The sequence below is a fragment of the Pelodiscus sinensis genome, unplaced genomic scaffold (assembly GCF_049634645.1).
Source record: "Pelodiscus sinensis isolate JC-2024 unplaced genomic scaffold, ASM4963464v1 ctg83, whole genome shotgun sequence".
Taxonomy (NCBI): Eukaryota; Metazoa; Chordata; order Testudines; family Trionychidae; genus Pelodiscus; species Pelodiscus sinensis.
The window spans coordinates 193,562-217,327 of NW_027465848.1; the positions used below are offsets into that span (position 1 = coordinate 193,562).

The following is a 23,766-nucleotide window of genomic DNA, read 5'->3' on the forward strand; positions in this document are numbered from 1 at the left end:
CCCTCGCACATGGCACCACGCACCCCCCTCGGCCTGGCATCCTGCGCCCTTCCCCTCGCACACGGCACCACGCACCCCTTGCCCTGGCACCCTGCGCCCCTCCCCTCGCACACGGCACCACGCACCCCCCTCGGCCTGGCACCCTGCGCCCCTCCCCTCGCACACGGCACCGAGCACCCCTCGCCCTGGCACCCTGCGCCCCTCCCCTCGCACACGGCACCGAGCACCCCTCGCCCTGGCACCCTGCGCCCCTCCCCTCGCACATGGCACCGAGCACCCCTCGCCCTGGCACCCTGCGCCCCTCCCCTCGCACACGGCACCACGCACCCCTCGGCCTGGCATCCTGCGCCCCTCCCCTCGCACACGGCACCACGCACCCCTCGCCCTGGCACCCTGCGCCCCTCCCCTCGCACACGGCACCACGCACCCCTCGGCCTGGCATCCTGTGCCCCTCCCCTCGCACACGGCACCACGCACCCCTCGCCCTGGCACCCTGCGCCCTTCCCCTCGCACACGGCACCGAGCACCCCTCGCCCTGGCACCCTGCGCACCTCCCCTCGCACACGGCACCGCGCACCCCCGTTGCCCTGGCACCTTGTCGGTGCTGGGGCAGCCGGGCCCACTCCTCTCGCAGCTAAACCTCCCCTCCGCCTCCCACCAGCCCTCTGAGCTCCCCCTGCAGCCCTGCCCCAAGGTCCCTGCTCCATCTCCCCTCTTGCTTCTGGAGCAACAGGCTCTTCTGGGGCTGTCTTGGGTTGGGAAGAGGAGGCGTGGGGCTCTCCCCTCGTGCGCAGCACGTCCCATAGTGCATCCGTGCCGGAGCTCCTGGGCCGTGGGCGGAGACCGGGCGCTGAGCCCGCTGAGCCCATCTCAACTTGTGCAGGTGATTTTCCGCTACGCTCTTGCCATCTTCAAGTACAACGAAGAGGCGATCGTGCGGCTGCAGGACGGCGCGGAGATCTACCAGTACCTGCGCGTTTTCACCCGCACCATCGGAGACGGCAGGTGAGCCGAGCTGCCCCCGGCCGCCGGCGTGCACGGCTGTTCAGAGCGGCGCCTGCGGGGCGGGGAGGAGCGGCCACTGGCCACGTGCCCAGAAGCCCCCCAGCGCCTCCCCCCAGGCAGAGCCCGGAGGGCCAGTGGCGGGACAGCCGGGCCGGGGTCCCCTTGGTCCTGCTAGTCGCGCAGTGGAGCGTGCACTGCGGGCGCTGACGGAGGCAGGGTTTGGGGGGAACCTCTCCCGAAACAGGGCCTCAGACAAGTCCCACCGCGAGGCGCCCTGGGACGTGCCTCTGAGCCTGCTCGGGCCAGGCCCAGCCCCTCCCAGCAGCCTGTGTCCACCTGGAGAGACGCCCCCAGGCTCCTTCCCCTGCTGGGGCAGAGACGCTGCACGAGGGGGGGCTGACACCCGCGGCTGATTGGCCCTTGGGTGGGGGTCTCCTGGCCTGCCGGTGCCAGGCTACGAGCTGCCCACGGTGCTCCAAGGCCAGGGCAGGAGGGGCGGCGTTCTCGCACACTAGGACCGTGGGATGCTAAATATCGCTTCACGGAATAGTCGCCTACTCGACTCGTCTGTAGTCCCCGGGGGGGGCCGGCAGCCAGTGGGTGCCAGGCGGGAGCCGGTCTGCGACGGGGACCAGTTTAAAAACCAGCTCCCCTTGTGGCCCGGCTGCCTGGCACCTCGCGGTGCTGTCCCTGGGACAGAGGCAGCCGCATGGGGTGGCAGCAGCCCCTGCCTGGAGCGGGGCTGAGCTCTGGGACCTGGTGCGAACCAGAACTCAGGCTGAGCCGGGGTCCCCGCCTGGCTCCTCATGCACGTCAAGGGCAGAGCTGCAGCGGGTGGGTCCTGGGCCTGGTGTGAGCAGGACTGAGCCGGGGTCTCCGACTGGCTCCTCATGCACGTCCAGGGCAGAGCTGCAGGGGGTGGGTCCTGGGCCCGGCGTGAGCAGGACTGAGCCGACGTCCAGGGCAGAGCTGCGGCGGGGTGGGTCCTGGGCCCGGCGTGAGCAGGACTGAGCCGACGTCCAGGGCAGAGCTGCAGCGGGGTGGGTCCTGGGCCCGGCGTGAGCAGGACTGAGCCGACGTCCAGGGCAGAGCTGCGGCGGGTGGGCTCCGGGCCCGGCGTGAGCAGGACTGAGCCGGCTGCTGACCAACGTGCTGGCGGCAGGCGCGCAGTCCCTAGCAGTAACTGAGAAGGGGGGCGTCTGGGTTAGTCGGGTGACCGGCCGCCCTGGTGCAGCTGGGAGGGGCACACAGCCGAGCACCGTTCGCCAATGGGCCCGGTTAACCCCTCGGTCACACACAGCAGCAAGAGGGGGAGGGGGCTGAGAGGCAGGAGCTGGCTCCCACGGAGCTGCCTGCTCATCACTGCCCCGCCCCCGCTGCCCCCACATGGGTATGGGGGGGAGCTGGGGCTCGCGAGGAGCCAATTTAAGACCACCCCCCCGCCCCCATCAAGCACTAGCTCCCGTGCAGCCGCCTGGCCCCCCACCTGGCTGCTGTCTCATACAGAGGCAGCCGCGCCGGGGAAGAGCCAGCTGGAGAGATGGCTTCCCACAAGCACCGGGTCCCCCCAGCCCTCGCGGGAAAGCCGCTGCTAGTGCAGAGGAGGAGGCCGTGCAGCCGGAGAAGGAGCTGCTGGCTTATTTCTGTGTCCCAGGCTCCCTGCGAGCCCCGGCTCCCGCCTCTGCCCCGTGTGTAGACGTGTCTGGTGGACCCGGCAGCAGACGCGCGTGGGCGTGTCGCTTGCCGAGTGCCGCGCGGCTGAGCCCACTGGTCCTCTCCCGCAGGAAGCTGATGGGCATCGCCTTCCATGACATGAACCCCTTCCCGATGAAGGGGCTGCAGAGCCGGCGCGCCGCACACCGGGAGCAGCTGGAGGCAGAGCTGCGCCAGCTGGAGCGGATCCGAGCGCAGTATGTGGCACAGCGAGCCGAGCAGGCAGCCTTGCCCCTGGACGGAGCTGCCAGTGAGGAGGAGGAGGAGATGTAGCCCAGCTTATTGCTGCGTCCCTGGCCCGACGCTCCGCACAGAAGAGATGGGAACTCCGGAGGTGAGCAGGCTCCGTGCAGCGGGTACTCCCAGAGGCTCTGTGGAGCTCAGCTGGGAGGCCTGTGTCCTGCCCACGCCTCCCAGCACTCAGCTGCAGGCTTGGAGCCATCGCTGGGCCTGCTTTGGGAAGGTCCCGTCTCCCTCGCTGAACTGGCCCATCCGTTCACCCCACCCTCCTAGACAAGGGCCCCGCCTGCAGGCCGTAGACCAGAGCAATTCACAAGGTCCTCGGCCTGCTCCAAGCCGGTAAACGAACCGCTCGGTCACTAACGCTTTGGCCTCATGCTACTTCAGTTCTGAGTTCCCTGCGGGTTTTCCCTCTTTCCCATCACTCTGATACACATCTTAGTTTGCAATAAGTTGCTGTGCGCAGTATTGTCCATCTACATACATAAGAAACAATCCGCGTGGCCCGCTGCAGGTTGTGCTTAGGGTCACGTGTGCACAATAAGGTGGGAAACTAAGCATCACAGGATGCTTATTGATTGATAGTACCTAGCATTGTTACAAGGAGAAGAAAAATTGTTCTTGTTGACCTCTGAGGACAGGACAAGCAGCAATGGGCTTAAACTGCAGCAAGGGAGGTTTAGCGTGGACATTAGGAAAAAGTTCCTGCCTGTAAAGGTGGTTAAACGCTGGAATAAGTTGCCCAGGGAGGTTTAACTTCCATTTTTTAAACGATGCCTTTTGATCTCTCCCTGTTTCTTCAGCATGGTCCAGAATGGCAGTTGTCCCTTTGACTTTTTGGCTTGATTTCCCAGCAGTGAGACAACCTATTCACCACTCGGCTCTATGTGCTCAATAGAACTGGTCCAAATATTCCTGTCAAAAATGGGGGGGTTTTCAAAATGATTTTTTAATTGGAGACGGTTGCTTTGGCACCAGTTTTCAATGGCCAAATGCAAATTGAAATAATACAGACATTTTCATTTGGAATGAAATGTGGGTTTTTTCAAATCCTGACAAATTGTGAACAATGTAAATCTTCTTTATTCCCCTTCCACTCTTTTTTCTCCTCTTTTGCCACTAGATGTAATAATATGAACAATGTCCACAGTTTTCAGCTTTGAAAAAAAGAGACGGGACAGTCAAAGGAACATTGGAGGGCTCTAACTCTGCAACTTCTCAACAAGGGAGAAATTGTGGATGAATTCTGAAGTCAGTCAAAAAAACCCAAGAGAAAAAGGTTACAGTGAATGTAGATGTTCATCTATTGTACTCGGGGGGAAAGGAGAAATTGGTAGAAATAGGAAAAAGCTAGTCTCTGAAATCTTGAAAAATCTTGTGTTTTCAGCAGTGGAATAAAAATGAAAATTTTGAATCACTTGCATGATTCTGGGAGGCCAGACGCTTGAATTGTGAACTTTTGCAGTTGGCAATTTTGACCACAAGAGCATCCCTATGCTAGAAGGCAGGGGTGTGCCTGGTACCACGCAGAGCGTTCTAGCTGGCCTGACCGCACCATGCAGCTACACTACAGAGGTTTTTTTTAGAAAAACAGCCGTTTTTCTGAAAAAATGTCAATTATGTCCACACCTCAATCGCGTTCTTCTGAAAGAAAATCGAAAGCGCAGAGGGGTTTTCCTGGCATTGGTAATCCTCATTCTACGAGGAAGAAGCCTTTTTGTGGAAGAGCTCTTTCGGAAAAAGGCGTCTGTGGATGGGGATGAGGGAGTTCTCTGGGAAGAAGAGGAAATAGGAGAAAGCACAGGCGGCCACTCTGTCCATAGCAATCACAGCTGACGTGCGCGATAGCGTCCATTCAGTGTGGGGACACTCTTTCGAAGCAGCAGATCTTTTTTTGATGTGCGTTGGTAGTGTGGGCGCGCTCTGTTGGAAGAAGTTTTTCTGGGAGATCTCTTCCAAAAAAGCTTGTTCCCAAAAAAGCCTGTAGTCTAGACACAGCCTCCCTCTGGCTGTACTCTGTATCTAAATGGTGTCGTTGGAAAACTAAGAACCGACCATGCCCATTCTGGCGTGATGCCTGTTTGCTCAGCCCACAAAAGACTACAGCGCTGTGCTGGGATTGAGACCAAACTGTGTCCAAGCCAGGCATGTTGGGCGAGTTGATAGCAGCACTTTTCCACACAAAGGAATGAGGTTCCCCTTGCTTGACTGTGTTGCCCGTGTAAATGATGCCGCGTGTGCCCAAAGCCGAGGAAATGCCCTCGCTTCATGCCAGCGGGAGAGCAAGTGGAGGGAAAGGTCACTTAACAGTCTCCACAGCGGACGGAGCCAGCGCCTGGGGGAAGCCTCTGGAAGCAGGGGAAGCACTCGGTGAGAGACTGCTCCGAGCTTTCCTGGACTGTCCAGAGAGGGCAGAGACCCCCAGCCCAGCCACGACTGGAACAATAAGACTGGGGAGGAAACGCCCTTGCCCCAGGACTGTCGCGTGCTCCGTTGGACCCTAGCCTGGAACGCCTGGCTTTGCTCATTTGTACGTCACCCTTCTGTTTGTATCCCTGAGACCTGAGCGCACTTAAAACTGCTCTTTGGAATCGAAGAAACGGTTTCTCTGTGTCCGAATGAGCCGGGTGCTTTCCTTCACTGGCGTGAGTGTTAGCTCCAGGCAGGAGCACAAGCCGCCGTTGCTGTCTCTTGAAAGAAGCAGGAAACGTCACCTCTGGGAGCGCTCCAGGAGCGCGTTGGGCACGGCAGGGAGATGGCTTTGGGGAACGTTGGGATTGAGGAGTGTGGGGTCACTGCAGATAGTTATTGGGCAGTGGAAGTCCGGGCGTCTGCATGCTGGTCTCCAGGCTGTGCATGGCCAAGCCACAGCACTGAAGGAAGCCAGGGTGACAGGGCCGCTGGTAACAGAGCCCACCGTAGGTCTGGGTTGCACCCCAAAGTGTGACAGCGATTAGGGGTGTTACAGACGGTGGAACTGCATGAAATCCTAGTGGTCACACGACTGTTCGCTAGTCCCCAGGGGTGGGCCCGGCAGCCAGGGAACCCCGTCACCCCACGTTGCTACCTCTGGATCAGAGGCAGCAGCGTGGGGCGGCAGGCAGCAGCCAGTTTAAAAACCAGCTCTCTGCATAACAGCTGCCTGCCGCTCTGCTGCTGCCTCTGCGTGTCCCCCCCCCCCCCCCCCCGTGGCAGCAGCCTCTGTTCATGGGCAGCTCGGACCCCCTGCAGACCGGCTGCTGTGGACCAACCTCTGTCCTTGGCTGTCCCAGGCTCGCCGCAGATAGAGGCTGCTCTGTGGATGGCGGAGCAGCCTCTGTCCGTGGGGGGGTCCGACCCCCTCCTGCAGACAGAGCTTGCTTCGCAGCAGCCTCTGATAGAGGCAGCAGCATGGGGGGGGAGGGCAAGTGGGTCTGTGGGGCTGGCGTACACAGGGAGCCTGCTTGAAAGCTGGCTTCCCGCACATATCGGCTCTCGCCTGCCCCCTCACCCTCCGCGCTGCCGCCTCCTTTCAGAGCCAGGAGGGGGAGCAGGCAGATCCAGTGCTTGTGGGGAGCCTGCTTCACGCCAGCTCCTCGTGGCTCCCCACCCTTGCTGCCTGACACAGAGCCAGGAGGGGGGAGCAGGCAGATCCAGTGCTAGTGGGGAGCCTGCTTCACGCCAGCTCCTCGTGGCTCCCCGCCCTTGCTGCCTGACACAGAGCCAGCAAGTGGGTGCGTGTAGTCCACAAGATTAAGCGAGAAGCCGAAGCTTCTCGGTTATTCGTGTTGTCGTCTGAAGATGGGCGGCCGTTCAGCCTGCCCGCCTGCCTGCATTACACGAGTCCTGGGGCCCGCTCGGTGGCCTTCCCTTGGCCTCCAGAAAGTCACTCGTTTGGCAGCTAGCGAGTGTTGAAAGCAACCGCTCCCGCTTCATCGTGCTGCTTGGTTTTGGGCCCACGTCCAAAGCTTTCCGTAAACTCCTCCGGGGCCTTGCTGCAGCACCGCAGGCAGGCTCCCGGGTGGACGCTCGTGATGGTCCATCCGTCCACCCTCGGCCTAGAACGGGGACCAAGAGCACGTGCAGGATCCTGCTCTCCAGCCTCTGCTAGGCCCCGTGTCTGTCTGCTCTCGCCCCTGCAGCGGGTGCCGCTGGCTCTCCTGCTGCTCCCCCCGGCACCCGCCTGGCGAGCTGCTGGTGCCAAGGGAGACGGGCCACGCCCAGAGCCAGAAGCGCCAGGCTGTGGAGCGATTGGAGCCCTGCCGCCCTGCATTAATCATTCACTTCTCCACGTGGACTTTGCTGTTTGCTAGTCATGCTGCCAGAGCAGCCAGGCGCCGGGGGAAGGGTCTTGCTACCCGAGAGCCTGGGTGCAGCTACTAAGGGCCTGTCTCTCCACTGGCCGTGCTCCAGCTGCGGTGTGTCCTGTCGCTGCAGGGAGGGGCTGCGGCGGTGAGGGAGACGCTGGAGACGTGAGCTCAGCAGGGCCGGGAGACGGCCAGAATGCTGCTGCGTCCCCTGGCGCTGAGGCTGCTGCAGCCGCTCTCTGCAGCGTGGCACCGCCCTTAGTCGTTCTCAGCGCAGCTCAGCCTGCCGGCTGCCCCGGGACACTTCCCTGCCAGGGCTCCGCGGAGCGGTCTCTTTGGAATCAGCTGGGTCTGGAGCAGGACCCTGCATGAACACGGGCAGACACGCCAGCCCCTGCTGCTTGCTGCCCTCCGAGAGACGGGCGCAAAGAAATCCCGTAGACGAGGGCTCGGAAAAGCCCGGCTGCTGTGTGTGTACCACACACCTAGTGCACGTGGTACCTAGGCCACAGCAACAGTGGGGTCAAGAGCCCTCGGCAGCCAGGGAGTAGAGGCCCCTGTACCCAGGTTCAAATCTGCCCGGGGGCGGTTACATGTGCATTTCCCACCAGACTGCGTCCCGAGGCCACAGCCAGCCCAGGCTGCGCCACCACAGCTGCCTCTGGCCTCCCCATCAGCTGCTTGCACCCGAGGGCACCTTGTCCGGCGAGCAGTGCGACCCGGCCTGCAGCGGGCAGGGAGTGGCTCGTGGCTCTCTGAATGGCTTCCTTGCCCAGGGCGGGGCCTGGCTGCCCCTCGGGCAGCATGCTCAGGAGTCCTGGCCTCGCGCTCTGGAAGCGAGTGATGCGACTGCAAAGAGGGAGATCTGGTTTGCTTTCTGCAATGAATATTGGAAGGGCCTTGGTCGTGCAGTGGGAGCGTCTCGCACGGAGCCGTGAGCCTGGACTGAACCGCGTCGGCGCCAAGGGCCCCACAGCCACAGGGGCTCTGCTGGTTGATGCAGTTGGGGGTTCAGGGTTCAACCGGAACAGTCGTCTCTGGTAGCTCTTGGGGCCTAGCCCCATGGCCTGTCCCAACGGGTGGCACGTGCTTTGTGACCGTGCCCTGTGCCGCGGGGGGTCACCCTGCCGACAGCCTCCTCTGGAAACGGGCAGGCCCACCCGTTGGCTGGCGTTTGGACTCAGTGCTGAGGAGGGATCCAGACTCCTGTAGTTTCAAAGGGCGATGCGTGGGGGCTGTTTGGGAGCTGCCCAACGTCTGCGTGACCAGCCGTGGGTAGCGAGGCCCTGCGGGCGTGCCTGGTGTTCCCAGCGCCATCCACGCTTGGCCGCCGGTCGTTGGGGTCTGGTAGGCAGCTCTGTGCCGTGCTCCCTAGATAGACGCCCGTCGCGCAGGCTGAGGAGTAATTTTCACAGGTGCCACTTGATGAATGTTGGTACGTGGTGTCGGGCCGGCTCCCGGCCCCCAAGCGGGAGGGCCTTGAATGGAAGGGGTGGGGCTGGGGCTAGGGGGGGGCAGTTTGTGCGTGGTGGGCGCGGAGACGGGCGAGTGTGGCGCACGGGGGTGCTCGTGACAGAGCGAGGGCTGGCCATTGCAGCGTGCGGATCCGCAAGAGGCCACGCTTTGCCCCTGGCAACAGGGCTGCTGCCTGCTGCGGACCAAGCACTGAAACCTCAGGAGCAGCCGGCCTCTTCAGACAGGCTCCCCTGAGTGCTGGAGCAGCCCCCGGCCTGCAGAGATGGGGCACGAGGGCAGGAGACCAGCCTGTCTGTGCATGCGCACCCTGGGCCAGGCTGTGCTCGCCGAGGGCAGCAGCCCCGAGGGGCAGGGTCTCCCGCCCTGCGCGTGGGATGTGGCCCAGGACCCGCGCCGGCCGGGGCTGGGCTGCTGGGCGCCGTTTAAGGATCTTCTTGTACCCTGGCGAAGGCCCTGCCAGCCTGAGCGTTGCCTCTCCCCAGGGCCAGCTTGAGCCATTCCTGTGCCCTGGGCAGCGGGCGCACGACGCCTGCGTGGCCCCCCGGTGTGCGGCGCCCCTTGCAGCTGCCACCAGGTGCCCCATAGGTTAGCCCCCCCAATCCAGCCCTGCCTCTCCCCTCGTGCTGACACTGCCGGGGGAGCCGCAGGAGCGACGCTGCGAGCTGGAGCCGCGGGCGGGCGGCGGGATTCGCTCCCCACCGTGTCCCTTCAGCACAGCCGGCAGGGGAGTCCCCAGCACCGGGCTCCTGGCAGGGGAGCCGAGCCTCTGAGCCGGCCCCTGCTCTGGTGGTGAGACGTGCTGACCAGCTCTGTGCTCAGGCTGTGCACTTGCACGGTGGCCTGGGCGGCGGCTGCCCCCTCGTGCACCGGATCCTTCGTGCGTCAAGGCGCCAGGGCAGGATGCTGCCTCGTGCCGCCATCCTGACAGTTGCCTGGCACAGCAGCCGGTTGCGGCTGATGCTTGGGGCGGCATCACACAAGGATGCCCCCGGCTGCTGAGAGCAGAGCAGCACCGTGGTGCGATCCCAGCGCTCGCAGGGTGGCAAAGCGCCATCCCTCGGGCTCTGCGTGCGGTGCCCGGGCGCAGACACGTGCACACCCCTGTGGGGTCGAGCCCTGCAGCCAGCCCCGTGTCTGCAGCTCCCACGCGTGTTCCCAGACCAGGCCAGGCTCCAGAGTCCAGACAAGGGCAGCACGTTTGCACCCAGATCTGCCTCCTCACGCACTGCGGGAACCGAGCGCAATGCACACGATCCAGCTGGGCGATGGAGCATGGCAGGGCCCCCCGAGGCCCATCCCTACGCTGGCGGGGAGTGTGTGGAGTGCCAGCTGCTCCTCAGGGCTCGCGGGAGCAGAGCGCTGGCTCTGGGGCAGGCAGACCATGGCTAGGTGCCAACTTTCCACTTGCACAGAAACCAGCCCCTTGCCCCCCCCTCTGCTACACTCACTCCACCCCGCTCCCTCTTGCCTGCTCTCCCTGCTCTCTGGGCTGGCTCGGGGGCAGGGGTGAGGGCTCCAGGGGCTGGTGGGCCTCGGGATGAGAGGTGCCAAGTGCAGGCGGGGGCCAAGGTGAGTCGATGAGTTGGGATGCCAGAGGGGGAAGGGCTCTGGGGAGGGGCCATGCACGAGGGATTTTGGGGTGCAGCGGGAGGCTCTGGACTGGGACTGAGGGGGTGTGTGAGGGCTCTGGGGAGGGGCCATGCACGAGGGATTTTGGGGTGCAGCGGGAGGCTCTGGACTGGGACTGAGGGGGTGTGTGAGGGCTCTGGGGAGGGGCCATGCACGAGGGATTTTGGGGTGCAGCGGGAGGCTCTGGACTGGGACTGACGGGGTGTGTGGGAGGGCTCTGGGGAGGGGCCATGCACGAGGGATTTTGGGGTGCAGCGGGAGGCTCTGGACTGGGACTGAGGGGGTGTGTGAGGGCTCTGGGGAGGGATGGGGTGGGGATGAGGGATTCGGGATGCAGGAGAGGGCTTTAAACTGGGACCGAGGGCTACGTCTAGACTGCAGACTTCTTGCGCAAGAAGCTTTTGTCAGAAGAGATCTTGTGCAGAAACTTCTTGTGCGAGAGCACGTCCACACTGCAAAAGCACATGGAGAAAGCGATGCACTTTTGCACAAGAGAGCGTCCAGACTGCATGGATGCTCTCCTCCAAGTGAGCTCTGATTGCTGTGCACAGAACGGCCACCAGGGCACCCGTGCTTTTTCCTCTTCCCTGCACACACCCCGCTCTGCAACAGCGCTCCTGGGGAGGAAGGCTCTTCCTCGTGGAACGAGGGAAAACTCCTCTGCGCTCTCAGGGTTTTGTGCAGAAACATGCTCGAGGTGTGGACGCTGCGCAAACTTTCTTTGGAAAAACTCTCTAGTGTAGACAGCCAGGGGTTTGGAGGTGGGAGGAGGACTCGGGCTGGGGCACAGGGCTGGACTGCAAGGGGGCTCGGAGATACTGGCTCTAGGCAGAGCTTACCTCAAGCAGCTCCAGGCAGCAGCAGGTCCCCCCTCTGGCTCCTTCGTGACCGCACGGCCAGTCCGCAGGCACCTCCCCCGCAGCTCCCACTGGCATTCAGGGCAGAGGCAGGCTGTGGAGCCTCCCAGGTGCTCCTACACATAGGAGTTGTGGGGGGCAGGGGGACATGCCAACTACCCCCCTAGAGCAATAGGCTTGCAGGGAGCTACCGCCCCTGCTGTGCTGCCCATCGGACAGTGCTGACCAGAGCCAAAAACCGGACACCTGGGCATCCTGCTCACGCACCAGGCATTGCATGCTGTGGAGCTGGGACCAGATGGCCTTTGCACTCTTGCACCTTCCAGGCACCCTAGCAGGCGCGGTGCGAGGGGAGGCGGCTGTTCTGTGTTCAGGTGCAAGAAATCGAGGGCTCAAGCTGCAGTCGGGGTACAGCAGCATCAGTCACTTTTCAATGGAGCAATGTCCGTTTTCACCACCTGAGGGTCTGGCCTAGACTTTCATCCACTTGTGGGTGTCAAAAGTCAAGCCAGGAAAGTATCCGGTGCAGAATGGAAACGTCCCCAGTAGCTGTGCACTTTCATGTGTGTGTCTGACTGGCAGCTCTGCCCCTGCCCTGCCATTCCTGGGAGCGGAGATGTGCCGCTGTGAATCGTAATAGCACCTTTCACCTCAAGACCTTCAGGTGCTCCACAGACCTAGGTTACGTGTCCCAGCCCTGGGACTCCCCACCCAGTACCTCAGATGTTTGGCATCCTCTGTGCGTGATCCTCGCATCAGACTCCGAAGGGCAGCATGGACCTGGGCAAGCGAGAGGGGATCAGACCCAGCAGGGCAGCACGGACGCGCTGGGGGAGGCAGTAGGGCCTCGCAGGCGCCCTGGGCAAGGGAGAGGGGATCAGACCCAGCAGGGCAGCACGGACGCACTGGGGGAGTCATAGGGCCTCGCAGGCGCCCTGGGCAAGCGAGAGGGGATCAGACCCAGCAGGGCAGCACGGACGCGCTGGGGGAGGCAGTAGGGCCTCGCAGGCGCCCTGGGCAAGCGAGAGGGGATCAGACCCAGCAGGGCAGCACGGACGCGCTGGGGGAGTCATAGGGCCTCGCAGGCGCCCTGGGCAAGGGAGAGGGGATCAGACCCAGCAGGGCAGCACGGACGCGCTGGGGGAGTCATAGGGCCTCGCAGGCGCCCTGGGCAAGGGAGAGGGGATCAGACCCAGCAGGGCAGCACGGACGCGCTGGGGGAGTCATAGGGCCTCGCAGGCGCCCTGGGCAAGGGAGAGGGGATCAGACCCAGCAGGGCAGCACGGACGCACTGGGGGAGTCAGTAGGGCCTCGCAGGCGCCCTGGGCAAGGGAGAGGGGATCAGACCCAGCAGGGCAGCACGGACGCGCTGGGGGAGTCATAGGGCCTCGCAGGCGCCCTGGGCAAGGGAGAGGGGATCAGACCCAGCAGGGCAGCACGGACGCGCTGGGGGAGTCAGTAGGGCCTCGCAGGCGCCCTGGGCAAGGGAGAGGGGATCAGACCCAGCAGGGCAGCACGGACGCGCTGGGGAGTCAGTAGGGCCTCGCAGGCGCCCTGGGCAAGGGAGAGGGGATCAGACCCAGCAGGGCAGCACGGACGCGCTGGGGGAGTCATAGGGCCTCGCAGGCGCCCTGGGCAAGAGAGAGGGGATCAGACCCAGCAGGGCAGCACGGACGCACTGGGGGAGTCATAGGGCCTCGCAGGCGCCCTGGGCAAGGGAGAGGGGATCAGACCCAGCAGGGCAGCACGGACGCGCTGGGGGAGTCAGTAGGGCCTCGCAGGCGCCCTGGGCAAGGGAGAGGGGATCAGACCCAGCAGGGCAGCACGGACGCGCTGGGGAGTCAGTGGGGCCTCGCAGGCGCCCTGGGCAAGGGAGAGGGGATCAGACCCGGCAGGGCAGCACTGATGCGCTGGGGGAGTCAGTAGGGCCTCGCAGGCGCCCTGGGCAAGGGAGAGGGGATCAGACCCGGCAGGGCAGCACGGACGCGCTGGGGGAGTCAGTAGGGCCTCGCAGGCGCCCTGGGCAAGGGAGAGGGGATCAGACCCAGCAGGGCAGCACGGACGCGCTGGGGGAGTCAGTAGGGCCTCGCAGGCGCCCTGGGCAAGGGAGAGGGGATCAGACCCAGCAGGGCAGCACGGACGCGCTGGGGGAGTCATAGGGCCTCGCAGGCGCCCTGGGCAAGGGAGAGGGGATCAGACCCAGCAGGGCAGCACGGACGCGCTGGGGGAGTCATAGGGCCTCGCAGGCGCCCTGGGCAAGGGAGAGGGGATCAGACCCAGCAGGGCAGCACGGACGCACTGGGGGAGTCATAGGGCCTCGCAGGCGCCCTGGGCAAGGGAGAGGGGATCAGACCCAGCAGGGCAGCACGGACGCGCTGGGGGAGGCAGTAGGGCCTCGCAGGCGCCCTGGGCAAGGGAGAGGGGATCAGACCCAGCAGGGCAGCACGGACGCGCTGGGGGAGTCATAGGGCCTCGCAGGCGCCCTGGGCAAGGGAGAGGGGATCAGACCCAGCAGGGCAGCACGGACGCACTGGGGGAGTCATAGGGCCTCGCAGGCGCCCTGGGCAAGGGAGAGGGGATCAGACCCAGCAGGGCAGCACGGACGCGCTGGGGAGTCAGTAGGGCCTCGCAGGCGCCCTGGGCAAGGGAGAGGGGATCAGACCCAGCAGGGCAGCACGGACGCACTGGGGGAGTCATAGGGCCTCGCAGGCGCCCTGGGCAAGGGAGAGGGGATCAGACCCAGCAGGGCAGCACGGACGCACTGGGGGAGTCATAGGGCCTCGCAGGCGCCCTGGGCAAGGGAGAGGGGATCAGACCCAGCAGGGCAGCACGGACGCGCTGGGGGAGTCAGTAGGGCCTCGCAGGCGCCCTGGGCAAGGGAGAGGGGATCAGACCCATCAGGGCAGCACGGACGCGCTGGGGAGTCAGTAGGGCCTCGCAGGCGCCCTGGGCAAGGGAGAGGGGATCAGACCCAGCAGGGCAGCACGGACGCACTGGGGGAGTCATAGGGCCTCGCAGGCGCCCTGGGCAAGGGAGAGGGGATCAGACCCAGCAGGGCAGCACGGACGCGCTGGGGAGTCAGTAGGGCCTCGCAGGCGCCCTGGGCAAGCGAGAGGGGATCAGACCCATCAGGGCAGCACGGACGCGCTGGGGAGTCAGTAGGGCCTCGCAGGCGCCCTGGGCAAGGGAGAGGGGATCAGACCCAGCAGGGCAGCACGGACGCACTGGGGGAGTCATAGGGCCTCGCAGGCGCCCTGGGCAAGGGAGAGGGGATCAGACCCAGCAGGGCAGCACGGACGCACTGGGGGAGTCATAGGGCCTCGCAGGCGCCCTGGGCAAGGGAGAGGGGATCAGACCCAGCAGGGCAGCACGGACGCGCTGGGGGAGTCATAGGGCCTCGCAGGCGCCCTGGGCAAGCGAGAGGGGATCAGACCCAGCAGGGCAGCACGGACGCGCTGGGGAGTCAGTAGGGCCTCGCAGGCGCCCTGGGCAAGGGAGAGGGGATCAGACCCAGCAGGGCAGCACGGACGCGCTGGGGGAGTCATAGGGCCTCGCAGGCGCCCTGGGCAAGGGAGAGGGGATCAGACCCAGCAGGGCAGCACGGACGCGCTGGGGGAGTCAGTAGGGCCTCGCAGGCGCCCTGGGCAAGCGAGAGGGGATCAGACCCAGCAGGGCAGCACGGACGCGCTGGGGGAGTCATAGGGCCTCGCAGGCGCCCTGGGCAAGGGAGAGGGGATCAGACCCAGCAGGGCAGCACGGACGCGCTGGGGGAGTCAGTAGGGCCTCGCAGGCGCCCTGGGCAAGGGAGAGGGGATCAGACCCAGCAGGGCAGCACGGACGCGCTGGGGGAGTCATAGGGCCTCGCAGGCGCCCTGGGCAAGGGAGAGGGGATCAGACCCAGCAGGGCAGCACGGACGCGCTGGGGAGTCAGTGGGGCCTCGCAGGCGCCCTGGGCAAGGGAGAGCAGGACTGGGCCCAGCTCAGCCCCACAACTGCCCCAGGTAAGTGAGAGCAGGATCAGGCCTCGCATGGACCCATGCACAAAAGCAGGGCAGGGCCGAGTGGTGCTGCCCCGCGCCCCAGGCGAGCTGAGCAGCGTGCGCGAGACACACGCTAGTGCACAGTCCCCCACGCACGCGACGCGGCGCTCGCTCCTTTTGAGTCAATAGCTGGAGATTCAGAAGAGCTTCACTCGGACATTCCAGGAGACACCAATATACTCGGCCCAGGCCTAGCTGGGCAAGCCACTGTCCCGGCTGTGTCCTGTGTCACCGTGGAGACGACAGGCCCACTGCTAGAGACCCAGGGATGCCACCCAGCTGGTATTTGAGCAGCTGGGCAGGTTTTCAGGGAGTTGCCAGAAAATAATGTAATCTGCTGGGTTTTAATGTGGGCCTGAAGACTTGCATCACTGCCCCAACACACCGGGCCAGCTAATGATCAAAGCACCTGTGCTCAGCGAGCCGTGCTGCCGTGTCCCTGCTACCACTGGGGATGCCATACGAGATCAGAGCTGGGGGAAACGCAGCAGCCGTCGGCCTGTCCACTCACAAGCACTTGCAGTGGGGGTGGCAGAGTTGACTCGTGGTTGGGGCTATGGCCGCCTTGCCCTGGCTTTTTGATTGCTTTGTTGCATTTCAAAGATGGTAACCCATTCTGCATATGCACAAAGGGAAGAGGAGGCTACCTGGGTGTGTTTCTGTGACAGCGCGTGGGGGTCCCCCGCCTCCTGCACCCCCGTAATGGCACGGACAGACTCCGCCAGCCAGTAGAACAGAGGGAGTTTATTGCTTCTCCAGGATACAGCACAGCACAGATGGAATCTGGTTCCAGGGCAGGCCTAGGATGCCTCAGCCCCCTTGAGATGGGGGAGCCTGGGCCCCTAAATCCCAGCCTGTTGCTGAGGCTGCTTCCTCCATGATCCCCTGACAGAAACTAACTCCCTCTCCTCCAGCCCTGCCCCCAGCCAGGGGCGGCATCCACCTTCCTTTGTTCCTCTCCCTGGGGGGTAGCTGGTCAGACAGGTTGAGAGACCCTCTTTGCATAGTATCCGAGGGGTAGCCGTGTTAGTCTGAATCTGCAAAAGCGACGAGGAGTCCTGTGGCACCTTATAGACTAACTGAAGTGTAGGAGCATAAGCTTTCGTGGGCAAAGACCCACTTCGTCAGATGCATCTGACGAAGTGGGTCTTTGCCCACGAAAGCTTATGCTCCTACACTTCAGTTAGTCTATAAGGTGCCACAGGACTCCTCGCCTCTTTGCATAATGACTCACCCCCTGCCCTGCTGGGCCGTGCTGCAGCCAGCAGCCAGCAGCCAGTGGGGGTCACTCACAGCCCACTGCCCAGCACAGCAACCAGCAAGGTACCCCCACTACGTCACAGTTTCCATATGTGAACGCTTGACGGTCAAAAAATTATAGGTTTGCCCAAAAAGGAGCAGGATTTGATCAAAAGTACACTCACGAATTTAAACCACACTAGCCAAATTTGTGGCCCTGCATTGTCCTAGTAGCAGGCAAGACTTTTTAAAAATGTGTGCTGTGCTGCCGGGAGCTGTACTGTGGGCCTCGGGAAAAGATGTGACTTGTTATCTGGGAAGTGAACTGAACGGTGTAACTAGCAGAGCAGTGTCTGCACGGGCAGGAATTCCTTCTGTACCAGCGGGGAAACCCCTCACTCCAAGTATGTATTTCATCATTCTGAATACTGTTAACTGACAGTAACGTAGCGTTATGTAAGAACCCTCTTCCCGGCACTTGTTGGCTGGCAGGACAGTGATTTTCTCCCAGCACTTTCTCACAAAGTCTGGTTTCCATGTTCTTTCAGAACTTTCATTGTTTTATGAATTACTTTTGCATTAGGTCCTAGATTTGTCTGTTTTCTGCACAGTTCTCAGTGCGTCCTGATGACGATGAACTATTGATTAATGTAGCTGACCCCTTTATCCAAGGCAAGAGGTGGGTTAAAACACGTGACATACCAGGTCCACCAACGAGGGACGGCAAAGCCACGGAGCCAGAGACCCTTTACAACTCCACCAGAGTACTGCCACAGCACACGCCAGGCAGCTGTGAGCGCTGTGGGGTGGGGACGGCACTGAGGGCTGGCTGCCCCAAGCCCGCCCCTTCCACGAATAACGGGCCAGCCCCGCTCGCCCAAGGGCCTAGCAAGGCTCTCACCCCATGGTGACAGTTACACAGACACAAACCCACACCTTACATCACATACAGAAGTATTTGTGCTCGGTGAGAATGCGGCAGCACTCACTGGATTAAGAAGCTGTGCTATCGGATGTTGCCAAAACCCAGCTGTGAGAGTCCCTGTCTCGAGCAGACCTGGCACACCACTTGTGATTGTGTTATCCACCAAAACTCAACTGCCACACTAGGGACACAGACAGTTACCCGGTTCCTAGGGCTCAAGGTGTAACCCTGTTCATATGCAGAGCCGCCCTGGCCAGTTCATAGGGCTCGGGGCATCTCCCTGCAGGTTTGCACAGTCTTTTGCCAGTGAAAGAGCCTCACTCCGAACAGCCTTACTCTGTTTATGATCATTGCCAAGCAAGCAGCGTGTCACGCTAAGCCCGCAGCCCCATGCTTAGCAACCTGATGAAGGCAGGCAGACTTCCCGCGGGCCAGGCAGGCCAGTCTCACGGGATTCTAGCTGCTGCCTGTAACAGTTGTGCAGAGGAGCCTGCAGCGCTGGTCTTAGGCTGTCTTTTGGAGGCGAGTTCTTCAGCCACGTCTTTCTGTTCGGCTGGTTTCCTCCTTGGGCCCAGTTTATAGAGCGACATTTGAGGGCCACGTGGCTAGACCGTAACCAATTACTTTACAAAAACTTTACTAACCAATTATAACCTAGTGTGACAATTACCTAGCCAGTCCCATCCCACCACCTTCGCTTATTCACACCTAGAAGAACGGGGGCCGGGAGCGCACACAATCTACGAGCCTGCCCCAGGCTCTGGAGTGTCGCTCTCCGGCCAAGACCCACGTCAGGAAGTGGCTCTGTTTTCTTTGGGGTTTTTGTGCTTGGCCCCTGACTGATTGTTCTGTGGGTCAGCGCCCCCCCCGTTCCCCGCCCCTGTTTCTCTTTAACCCTCCTGAGATCTGTTTCCTTATCTGGTGATAGTGGGGGCAGCCTGTTGTAATGCGATGTCCATGGAATGCGAGGGGAGACGCCCTGCTTCAGGGCTGCTGCTCTCCAGTCTGGCTGCAGGTGAAGGCCTTGGCCCTCCCATAGGCTCCGGGAGAAGGCTGTGCGCCCTAAGCCACTGGCCTTGCCTCTCATTCTGAGCTCTCCCGTGAGGACAACGCGCCCTGGCATTGTCAGGTGCAGCAGGGCCACAGGAATCCCCCCCCAGCAAGGGCAGGATCGGGCCCCTCAGCGACGCACGGACACCGGGGGCTGAGTCGAGCCAGCAGGACTGGGCGGGAGGGAGATGACGACCACGCAGCAGGTAGGGCTCAGCGGGCCGGCTGCCTACGCTGGGGGCAGGACCCGGGGGAGGGAGCCGTTTGCAGCCGGGATCGAAGCGGTGTCGCACCGGGGTGGGCGCGGCGAGGTGTGAAGGGTCCATGTGCGCGGCGGGCGCAGGGACCCCCTGGCCCCAGCCAGCCCCGCACCTGCCCCGCACGGCCGAGGGGAGCGGCCCCGGGGTGCGTGCGCTGCGGGAGCCGAGACTTTGGCCAGGTGCGGGCCCGGCTCCTCCCACCGCCTCACTGCGCAAGGCGGCGGCTCCCTGCGGACCGGCTGCCGGCGCACAAAGGGTCCGGGAGCCGCGCCCAGGCCGGGGATCCCCGCGCCTCCCCGGCCCGCCCCGCGCTCCTGCCTGCTGCGGCCGCCGGGCTGAGCAGCGAGCGGGGCAGACGCCGCAGAGGGAGCCGGGCGGCTCTGCCCGGCCGCCGCAGAGGTAGGGCCCCGCCGCCGGGAGGGGGACGCACCTGCCGATGCCGGAGCCGCTGCTGCGCTTCCTCGCCCACTGGCGCTCGGCGCGGGGTCTCGGACGCGCAGCGGCTGCGCTGGCGCCGGGGCGGGGAGAGCGGGGCCAGGCTCGGGGGCGAAGGCAAAACGTGCCGCGCTCTCCAGTCACCGGCGCCGGGCCCCGGGGCAGCGGCCCCTGCGCGGCGCGGGGAGGAGCGGAGCCGTCGGGCGCGGAGGGGCTGTGCCCCGGCTCGGCTGCAGGCTGGCAGGGCTCCGGGCAGCGCTTCGGGGATCTCCCCTCCCCCAGTCGGGGCAGGGCTCCCTGGTCCGGGCCTGCAGGGGCAGCGCCTGGGAGTAGTGGCTGGGGCCTGGGCTCCCACCCCCGGAGCTGTCCTTGTCTGCAGGGACCAAGTGGCCCGCCAGCGCCGGCTCCCCGCATGGGGCTGCGCGCTCCCACCCCCGCCTGGCACCCCCCGAAGCAACTGGCCCCACCCCACCCCCTTCGGTAGCCACTGCCTTGCTGGGGTTGGGGTTGGGAAGGTCTGAGTGGCTTGTCCCTTGGGGTCCCTTGGGGGAGGGAAGCTGCTTTGGAAATGGGGTGGTCTCGGGCGAGGTTCTGTAGGGCCTGGGACCGTCGCCCTGCCTTGGGTCGTGAGACCCCCTCTTGGTGCTGGCGAAAGCTGCTCCCTATAGCACCAGGAGGGGGTGCTGGACAGGCGGGTGCTCTGTGACTGGGGGGCCTGTTTCCGCTCCTCCCTTGTCACGTATCCGGGCAGAGTTCCTCTGGGCGGCTCCACTGGCTCCATCCGCAGCTTCGAGGAGCAGCGGGCGCTGCCTGGGGCTCCCAGCTCGGCGGCCCCGTCCGGTTCCCTCGTTCTAAGCCTTTGACCTGCACCCTAGACCCTGTTTTATATTAATTGTCCCAAGGAATCAGTTGAGCCCCAGGTCCAGTCGTCCCTCCTGCAAGGCGGGGGGAGGGGCTTTTAGAAGTGGGCGGGCTGACGCCGGCCTGCTCCTGGGATTTCAAATGGTGCCTTGGATCGCCCTTAGCGTGTGCAATGCAAGGAGGCCGTCAGCCTGGGACACGCCTGTGCTGAGCCCCCACGCTGCGGGAAGTGTCTGCTGCCCCCCAGAGGCGGGGACTGACTGGGGCATCCCCCGAATGCCACTTCCCACTCACCACCTGCTGATTACTCTGGGGCGCCCATGCCCTGGTTCTTGGTTGAGCGCTGCATGTATGGGTCTAGGCTGAGTGAGCAGCGCAGCACCACAGGCCTCCCCTCGCTGTGCACGTGTCCAGTGACGGTCTGGGACACGTGGGTGGACAGGTGTGTGTGCGCACTAACGACACGCTTGCTCTCCCGGTCGGGGTGAAGGCCGATGCTCTCGGGCGTGCGTGGCCCGGCGTGCGTGTGGGAGGAGAGCTGTGTGGGACGCGTGTGGGAGGAGAGCTGTGTGGGACGCGTGTGGGAGGAGAGCTGTGTGGGACGTGTGTGGGTGGACAGGTGTGTGCACACTAACGACACGCTTGCTCTCCCGGTCGGGGTGAAGGCCGATGCTCTCAGGCGGGCGTGGCCCGGCGTGCGCGTGCGGAGTGCGGTACCTGCACTAGCATTTCAGCCCTGGACTCCAGACTCGGGGCGGGCTCCCAGGGACATACCCTGCAGGCTGCTGCTCACCCACGGGGTGGATGGAGGAGCTGCGGAGAGCCGTGGCTCGGGCCGCCGGATCGGACTGCGTGTAGCACAGTATTCTTGCGTGGCAGGTCCCAGTCATGCAGCTGGCCCTTGGCCCCGGGGCCTGCTGCTCCTGGGCCCTGTCTTGCTTTGGGGGGGACTCCAGCCTCAGGCTCTCTAGGGTGTTCAGGTGGGTCTCGGGAAGCAGAGCGATGGGCTGCCCCACCGGTCCCAGCTGCGAGCCAGCTGTTACCTGTCTGGGGCCGGGCCAGCCACTGCTGTTACCCACGTGGATTTCTGGCCCAGGTTTGGCTCAGTGACCGTGGCTCAGTGCGGGTCACCCCCCAAGGAGCTGTACCGGCCTGGGAGTATAGCTCACCCCATGGCTTGTGGGAGGCAGAGGCACGGGGTGAGCAGCCGACTGGCCCAGGGCAGTGCAGCAGCTGTGCGGGCACGAAGTCCAGGCAGAGCTTGAAGGATGCGAGGGGCAAGCTGGGCTCAGGCTGCCCCCCAGGCTGGCGGTGAGCACCTTCCCGCACTGTGTAGTTAACCCCAGAGCCCCTTGTGGGTTCCAGCCAGTCCGGCCTCCCAGGTGCTGCCTGTTGGGTGCCGCTTGCTGCTGTTTCTCATAGGAGGGAGCCACTTGCTGGCAGTTTGGAATCCAGCTCAGAGCTGCCTGGTGACACGTGTGGAGGCAGGAGACCTGGTGTCTAACTCAGTCCCCCTGAGTGAGGGCAGGCGCCCCCCCCAGCTGTTCTAAGGGCTCCGGTGCAGTAGCAGCTCGTGCTGCCTGCTGAGCAGTGCTGCGCGCCACGGAGATGACGAGCGGAGCTGGGTGATATTGACAAGTGCTGTAGTCAGGACAAGGGCGTTCCTGCCTGCGGCAGAGCGTGCTGGCAGGAGGAGGGGGGACTTATCGAACGCTCTTGGGCCCGGGCAGCAGGGCCACATGCGGCCCGAGGGAGTTGGCCCTGCCACAGTTTGAACCAGCGGCTCCAGGGACTCTGCGTGCCCTCCCCAGTGCTTGGAACACTAAGCAGTCCCCTGTGGCATACCTAGAGACATGCGCCTGCTGCTGGTGCACCCTGGGCTGGAAGGAGCCTGGCCTGGCAAGTGCTGCTAGCAGCTGTTCGAGGCGCCAGGCCCTGCCGTGGTGGCAGGCGTGAGGGTGCTCGGCACGGTGCAGGATCAGGCTCCTGGGGCCGTTCTGGGTGGGGGGTGCCTGGCGGGGCTGGGCTTTGCCACACTCCGTTCCCAGGGCAAGGTTAGCTCTTGGAAGGCTCCAGGCATCTGTGGAAGATCTCAGCCCTGGGTGTCTGGAGGCAGGGTTGGGTGGCAAGAGTAAAGACTCCTGCATTGTCTGTGGAGGGAGTGGTCGCTCTGTCCCTTACCAGGCCGTGCTCTTCGGGGTTCTTCCTCCGGGTAATTTCAAGTAACCTTTTATTGTAGCCCTCTCCGGACCTAATCCAGTTCGCCCCTGCGAGCCCTTGGGCTTCACGAGAGCTGCAGGAGCACAAGGGTGGGCAGAATATTGCCCGTGGGTTTCCGGCAGACCTAGGAAGGGTTCCGGCTGCCGCCGTTGTTCCATCCGTAGCCCTGTAGCGATGGTTTGGAGGCACAGGGAGGGGATGTACTTTAACCCAGTTCCGGGTTATTTGCAACAGGCTCACTCAGCAAGTTAACATGATTGGAGAACACGCTCCAGATCCATTGATGGAAGTCATTTGAAATTCATCCCGGCCAGGAGGATGTACCAGCAACTGTCCCCCCGCCCGTGCAAAGAGCTGCTGTGCCACCCCCCCCCCCCCGAAATCCCTGGAAAGGCCCCGGGCCCAGCCGTCTGTGTGCACAAACCCTCTGCTCCCGCTAGTTGAGCCATTCGTCTGTCTACACTGTGGCCCCAGCCTGGATCCAGAGCTGGGTGTGCCAGTGCTGTGTGTGTGGGGACTGCAGGCCAGATGCAGCTGCAGTGCGAGCATAGTGCGTCCTGATGCTGCTTCCTAGTTACGTGGACTCGGAGATGGTGCCCCCGCCCCTAGTCGAGGTGCATTCGAGAGCCCCAAGGCTTCCCAGCTGCCTGCCTGTGTCACTGTGCTGAGGGACGCCCCAGTGGGACCTGGCGCTGAGCACAGCTGGTCAGAAGCATGGACACGCGTCTCATAACACGTCCACCTCCAGAACTGGAGGAGTTGCTCCTTTGACCTGCTGCGTCACTGAGCTGCCGGCTTGGGCTCTCAGCTCACCTGCGCTGCAGAGCTGCCGTGGGGCGGAGCTCAGGAAAGAGCCCCCACAGCAGCCTGATCTCTTCCCTGAGGAGCCAAGTTCTGGGAGAGCTGGAGCCACAGGGTGTTGGCTGGCGTTGCTGGATGGTGTGTTTGGCAGTCGGTGCAGCGGGCAAGGTGAACCTGGGGAGGGCTTGCTGGGGCTCAGGCACCATTGTGCCATGGGGCACCCACAAGGCTGTGCTTCCTGCTTACTCAGCGAGCTCCTTGGGATAGACGTCCATGTTAGGCTGGCGGCCAGCCGGCACAGTGATTGGCGCAACTGAAATGTGGAGGCAGAAATTGATCTATTTGTTTTTTGGACTCTGTTGTAGTGTTGGCCTTCACACTATCCTCTGGCAAGGAGTTCCACAGGTTGGCTGTGTGTTGTGTGACAAACTTCCTTTTGTTTGCTTTAAACCTGCTGCCTATGAATTTCATTTGACTCTTTATTGTTGTATTTATGAGAAGGAGTAAGCAACACTTCCTCATTCACTTTCTCCAGGCCAGCCATGATTTTATAGACCTTTATCATATCACCCCATAGTCATCTCTTTTCGAGCTGAAAAGGCCACTTTTATTCTCTCCCCATACAAAAGCCATTCCATGCCCCTAATCGTTCTTGTTTCCCTTTTCTGACCATTTCCACTGCTAATATCTTGTTTGCAGATGGGGAGCCACAGCTGCACGCAGTTTGAG

The 23,766-nt window shown here is 63.4% G+C and overlaps 2 protein-coding genes across 5 annotated transcripts in view; both read left to right on the top strand.

Moving 5' to 3' along the window:
• TBC1D2 (TBC1 domain family member 2) overlaps nt 1-23,766 on the top strand; it is a 115,645-nt gene that overhangs the window by 45,021 nt on the left and 46,858 nt on the right. The window contains exons 13-15 of one of the 3 annotated variants that reach the window (XR_012898877.1): nt 884-1,005; nt 2,790-3,052; nt 4,082-4,379. Coding sequence is in view for 1 of the 3 variants with exons in the window: in XM_075914996.1 (XP_075771111.1) it covers nt 884-1,005; nt 2,790-2,991 (324 nt within the window). In the remaining 2 variants the exon portion in view is untranslated. Of the gene's footprint in view, nt 1-883; nt 1,006-2,789; nt 4,380-23,766 lie in introns of those variants that run through there. The other 2 variants (XR_012898878.1, XM_075914996.1) reach the window with 2 other exon arrangements.
• Nucleotides 887-23,766, top strand: part of CORO2A (coronin 2A) — a 110,531-nt gene continuing 87,651 nt past the window's right edge. Inside the window, exon 1 of one of the 2 annotated variants that reach the window (XM_075915000.1) lies at nt 887-1,005. The gene's annotated coding sequence lies outside the window, so the exon portion shown is untranslated. Of the gene's footprint in view, nt 1,006-16,498; nt 19,120-23,766 lie in introns of those variants that run through there. The other variant, XM_075914999.1, reaches the window with a different exon arrangement.